This window comes from Camelina sativa, chromosome 14 (genome assembly GCF_000633955.1).
Source record: "Camelina sativa cultivar DH55 chromosome 14, Cs, whole genome shotgun sequence".
Taxonomy (NCBI): Eukaryota; Viridiplantae; Streptophyta; class Magnoliopsida; order Brassicales; family Brassicaceae; genus Camelina; species Camelina sativa.
The window spans coordinates 31047272-31053471 of record NC_025698.1 but is presented as its reverse complement, the minus strand read 5'-3'; the positions used below and the strand labels follow the sequence as shown (position 1 = coordinate 31053471).

At 38.6% G+C, this 6200-nt stretch overlaps 2 protein-coding genes across 2 annotated transcripts; both read left to right on the top strand.

The window, feature by feature from the left end:
• LOC104743014 (probable galactinol--sucrose galactosyltransferase 1) lies at positions 1–4821 on the top strand. The gene is made up of 13 exons (XM_010464131.2): positions 1–283; positions 397–650; positions 758–848; positions 944–992; positions 1081–1172; positions 1299–1406; positions 1522–2067; positions 2165–2306; positions 2389–2456; positions 2547–2681; positions 2766–2983; positions 3072–3492; positions 4733–4821. The coding sequence occupies exons 1-12, from the start codon at positions 93–95 to the stop codon at positions 3461–3463; spliced, it is 2286 nt and encodes a 761-aa protein (XP_010462433.1). The 5' UTR covers positions 1–92; the 3' UTR covers positions 3464–3492; positions 4733–4821.
• LOC104743013 (vacuolar cation/proton exchanger 5-like) lies at positions 4806–6066 on the top strand. The gene is made up of 6 exons (XM_019235643.1): positions 4806–4850; positions 4944–5189; positions 5277–5344; positions 5432–5460; positions 5546–5676; positions 5839–6066. Exons 1-6 carry the CDS (start codon positions 4806–4808, stop codon positions 6064–6066), a joined length of 747 nt encoding a protein of 248 aa, XP_019091188.1.

Genomic DNA, 6200 nt, shown 5'->3' with positions numbered 1-6200 from the left:
TTCTCTTGTCCAACTTAATAACTCACTCTCGAGTCGAGAGTAGCGTGAGTCTCGAGGTTTCATTATATTTTACTTTTACAAAGGAAGTAACAATGACCGTTGGTGCCGGAATCAGCGTCACCGACTCCGATTTGGTGGTGCTAGGTCACCGTGTTCTTCACGGAGTGCCGGAGAATGTTTTAGTCACTCCAGCTTCAGGAAACGCCTTAACCGACGGCGCGTTCATCGGCGTTACGTCAGATCAAACCGGAAGCCACCGTGTCTTCTCCCTAGGCAAACTCGAGTACTGTTTCAATCCCTTTCCTACACTTCTTTCTTAATAATGTCAACATTTTAACATCGACGCTTAGGGTATAAATTTTTGTTTTTTTTTTTTTTTTTTTTTTTCTTGGGCAGAGACTTGAGGTTTATGTGTGTCTTCCGGTTTAAATTATGGTGGATGACACAAAGAATGGGGACTAATGGGAAAGAGATTCCTTGCGAGACTCAATTTCTAATCGTAGAAGCAAACCAAGGATCTGATTTAGGAGGAGGAGGAGGAGATCAGTCAGCTTCCTTGTACGTTGTATTCTTGCCTATACTCGAAGGAGACTTCAGGGCTGTTTTGCAAGGGAACGAGGCTAATGAGCTTGAGATTTGTCTTGAAAGCGGTAAATATAATTCACTTAGTTCTTTTAGTAGTTCACACAGATTTTAAGTTGGAATTTTTTTTTTGTATAATTATCTCTGAGATTTATATGGTTTGTATGGTCAAAAGGTGATCCAACTGTTGACCAATTTGAGGGGAATCATTTGGTTTTTGTGGCTGCTGGTTCCGACCCTTTTGATGTCATTACCAAATCTGTCAAGTATGTAACGTTTCTTAACTCAAAATTGTTTGATTTCTTTTATATCCAAAAAATTAGTGTTTAGAATTTTTGTGGTTATATGATTTTTTTGCTAGGGCTGTTGAACAACATCTTCAGACATTTTCACACCGGGAGAGAAAGAAAGTAAGAAACATACTTAGACTTTTTATGTGATCTTTGGTTATTTAACAAAAATAAAATTCTGAAATTTCCCCTGTTTTGTGGTGTTCAGATGCCAGATATGTTGAACTGGTTTGGCTGGTGCACTTGGGATGCATTCTATACCAATGTCACAGCCAAAGACGTCAAGGAAGGTCTTGAGAGGTACTCATGACTGCTCTGTCTCTGACTCTTGACTCAAAACCACACTTCATGCTTTTTCAGGTGGCTTTATTTAACATGTATATTGTGAATTAACCTAACCAAACCTGCAATTATTATTGTCTGTAGCCTCAAATCTGGTGGGGTTACACCAAAATTTGTCATAATTGATGATGGATGGCAATCTGTTGGCATGGATGAGACTAGTGTAGAATTTAACGCTGATAATTCTGCCAAGTAAGTAATTAACCAAGCTCTCATTGAAAACAACCTATATTATAGTTTTGTCATGATCTCATACTTTCTTTTAGCTAATAGCCACTCTGTTTCTATCTTTTTGTGTTTTCATCAGTTTTGCAAACAGGTTAACTCACATCAAGGAGAACCACAAGTTTCAGAAAGATGGCAAAGAGGGCCACCGGGTGGATGACCCTGCATTGAGTCTTGGACATGTTATCACAGACATTAAGAGTAACAACTCACTCAAGTATGTTTATGTTTGGCATGCAATAACGGGATACTGGGGAGGAGTCAAACCAGGCGTTTCTGGTATGGAACACTACGAATCCAAGGTTGCGTATCCAGTTTCTTCACCAGGAGTTATGTCCAACGAGAACTGTGGATGTCTAGAAAGCATAACTAAGAATGGACTCGGTTTGGTGAATCCTGAGAAAGTCTTTAGCTTCTATAACGACCTTCACTCGTATCTTGCATCCGTTGGGATCGATGGTGTCAAAGTAGACGTCCAAAACATTCTGGAAACTCTTGGAGCTGGGCATGGCGGTCGGGTCAAACTTGCAAAGAAGTATCACCAGGCTTTGGAAGCTTCCATTTCAAGAAACTTCCCTGACAATGGTATTATCTCTTGCATGAGTCATAACACAGATGGTCTCTATAGGTGAGCCTTGCAACATTGTTCTTCTCACACTGATTTAAATATCTAATCCATAATCATTACAATCCCTTATTTTTTCTTCTTATAATGGTACATATAGCTCAAAAAAGACGGCTGTTATAAGGGCATCAGACGATTTTTGGCCTAGAGATCCGGCTTCACACACGATCCACATTGCTTCTGTTGCGTATAACACACTTTTCCTTGGGGAGTTTATGCAGCCGGATTGGGACATGTTTCATGTACGTTGAAATGATTCTACATTTTAACGTTAACAAAAACTTTTTTGAACTTGTGAATGAATCTATTTGTTTCTCACTGCAGAGTCTGCATCCGATGGCTGAATATCATGCAGCAGCTCGTGCGGTTGGAGGATGTGCCATTTACGTAAGGTAATCATAAGGTTTAGTAGCATTTGTAAGAATTATAAGGTAAAATGAGCTGCAAGTAATTAACTCTAGACATTAAAACATGTGAAACAGTGACAAACCAGGACAACATGACTTCAACCTTTTGAGAAAGCTAGTACTTGGAGATGGTTCGATACTCAGAGCAAAGCTTCCCGGAAGACCAACCCGTGATTGCTTCTTCAGTGATCCAGTCAGAGACAATAAAAGGTATCTATCTAGCTTTCCCTTGCCCTGGAAGAAAAGAAAAGCTTTAATCTTTAACTAAAACTGTTGTTGATAAACTTTTGCAAGTCTTATGAAAATATGGAACTTGAACGAATTCACCGGTGTTGTGGGAGTCTTTAACTGCCAAGGCGCTGGATGGTGTAAGAACGAGAAAAGATACTTGATCCATGACCAGGAACCTGGGACAATTTCTGGTTATGTCCGAACCAATGATGTCCATTACATCCATAAAGTAGCAGCCTTTGAGTGGACAGGCGATTCAATCGTCTATTCCCATCTCAGAGGTAGTACACAAAAACTGAAATACTCTGATTTCACTTCAAAAATTCTTTTTATATATATATATTAAAAAATGTGTATTTGCGTTACAAGGAGAGTTAGTGTATCTCCCCAAGGATACATCACTAGCAGTCACATTGAAGTCACGTGAATACGATGTCTTCACAGTGGTTCCGGTGAAGGAATTTACCGATGGAAGTAAGTTTGCTCCGGTGGGACTTATGAAGATGTTTAACTCTGGAGGAGCCATAGTGAGTTTAAGATACGATGATGATGATGATGGGAGTAGTAACTTTGTCGTTAGGATGAAACTTCGAGGCAGTGGTTTAGTTGGTGTTTACTCGTCTGTTCGACGACCAAGGAATGTTACGGTGGATTCAGACGATGTGGAGTACAGGTATGAACCGGGATCGGGGTTGGTCACGTTTACGTTGGGAGTTCCGGAGAAAGAAATGTATCTTTGGGACGTGGTCATCCAACTGTGACTTCCGGACGACCTTCCCAAGATTGTAGCGTGCGTGCTCTCTCTCTCTCTCTCATTATTATTGGTTATCTATCTGAATCATGTATGATTGTATTTGATTTGTGTTAATCACCTCAGTATGGGTTTAAAATCGAAACACACGGTGTGATGATTCACACAGACTGATACAAAGTTAAACACAGATTGGTCCGTATTACGTACGTAGGGGTTGTTGTAATTTGCCTAATTGGGGGATTTGCATCTAATGAATGTTCCTTTTGATACGTAATCAAAGATTATAATCCATAATCTAATCTAATCTCGTCTGGTCTACTATCTTCCTTGTAAAAATATTTATATAGTCCATGTTGTTGTAATCGAATCAAAAATATTAAAATATTGGGGATAACGTGATGAGGTCGAGAAATAATTTATTTTATTCTTGACTATGGTAACACGTCATGTTTTTAGGGGATCCACCTATTTTATTTTTCTTGATTCAGTAATTTTACACAACTTCACAAACATTCACTCAAAAAGAAAAGAAAAATATCGGAAATTAGATGAAGTGTCCAATTTTTCAATAATCATTTAGTTATATATTGAGTTTTTTTTTTGTTTTAGAAAGGGAAAAAAATTAGTAGTATTTATAAAGGAAAGAGTTTTTGAAAAAGAATAAAAAAGAAAGCGAAAGAAATAGAGAGAGAGAGAGAGATGGACTGGTCTTTTTCCAAACTGATGAAAAATTGAGGAAGAAAAAGAAGGAAAGTTCCTGAATTACCATTCTTTACTGACATCTCATCTCAATCTCTGAGAGATTCTTTTTTTTTTATCACTCAGATCACAAATCTAATCATTACCCCCCACGATCCATCATTAATTGTAACCTAGAGAATCCATATTATATCATCCATCTCCAGTAGATCGAAAGAAGAAGAAGAAGAAGAAGAAGAAGAAGAAGAACTCAAAAGTTTCTTTTTTTTTTTTTTAGGAGTTAGTTGAGTTATTAGTATGCCTTTGATTTGATTTCTGCAACTTGTTCAAGTCTTTCTCCTCTGACCCTTGGTTGACTTCTAGGTAAAACCCCTTTCTGATCTCTTCTTTAATCGTCCCTTCGATCTTCTTTAGTTGACATCTTCAACATTTTACTGATTTCATTGAAAATGTTAAGGCTTTCGGTCCTCTTTAGATTTATTCTATGTGTAAAAGCAATCATCTTTGATATATTGATCTCCTTGGCTTTCAAATTTTACATTGTGATTCACCTTTTTAGATGTTTCTCCATCTCCAGGTTCTAGAAGAAGGCCACGTTGTTCTAGTAGTGTGTATCCTTGTTTTCATGTTTTGTTAGCACGAGTCTCTATATGGGTTGTTGTAAGGTGCCAGCTCTTATTCAGGCGCAGGTTGAAGTAAGTTTTATACTTCACCATCTATCACGTCTTCACTCATGTTATATGGCTCCCTCATTGTCAGCTTAATGGAAAGATTACTACTTTGAACAGATGGGTTTGGTTAATGATGTTGAGCACAAAAGCCTTTTCAGACGTGAAACTGATTCCCCACAAAGAAAAGCTTCTTCTTTGATGGAACAAGGATCACTCTCTTCAAGTTTTCGCGAACGTGCACCTAAAACACCTAACAACAGTGTGCTCCAGAGCTTCAAGATTGTTATTTTGTCGAATAAGCTCAATCTTTTGTTGCCTTTTGGTCCTCTAGCTATACTACTTCATTACTTGACCGATAATAAGGTGAGCATTTGTACTTTTCGTGTACCACTAATCATAGCAGTTTCATTTCTTCTGATTATGCCTTAAGACATGATTCCTGTGGCTCAGGGATGGATCTTCTTACTGAGCTTAGTAGGCATCACACCATTAGCTGAACGTCTCGGATATGCCACAGAGTAAGCTGTTGCTCGCACTTGTTACTCTTTAGTTATCATTCAATCGGCGAGGCTTATGTATATAAGTAACCATTTATTTTGTGACAGGCAATTGGCTTGTTACACGGGTTCAACTGGTATGATTCTTCTGATAGCCATTCTATTTCGGGTTCTCGTCAATTTCTCCTGATATTTTTTTGACGTGGTATACAAATGTAACAGTTGGAGGCCTGCTAAACGCTACATTTGGAAACGTGACAGAGCTGATCATATCGATTTTCGCTCTTAAAACTGGAATGATACGCGTTGTACAGCTGACACTGCTCGGCTCGATCCTTTCTAACATGTTGCTTGTACTTGGCTGCGCCTTTTTTTGTGGTGGGCTTGTATATTCCCAGAAAGAGCAAGTCTTTGATAAAGTAGGCATACCATTCACTTGTTCTCTTCTTTTCTTCAATGTATTTGTTCTAAAATGTGTTACCATGTTTCTGAGCTTATCTATTCTGTAACACCAGGGAAACGCCGTTGTGAATTCAGGATTGCTTTTGATGGCTGTCATGGGGTTACTCTTCCCCACAGTTCTTCATTACACGCACAGTGAGGTTCATGCTGGGTCATCAGAGCTTGCTCTCTCAAGATTCAGCAGTTGCGTAATGCTCGTTGCCTATGCTGCTTACCTCTTTTTCCAGTTGAAGAGCCAGCCGAGTTCTTATACTGCTCTTACGGAGGTTTGTTGTCTTTGACCTTTGATGACTTTTTCTTATAAGCCAGGAGACGATAGATTAAGATAACTACAAATACAAATATTGTTCTTACAAGTTAAACCAGTTTCATCATTTGATCATGAGTCATGACCATAGATGATTCTTGCCAATTT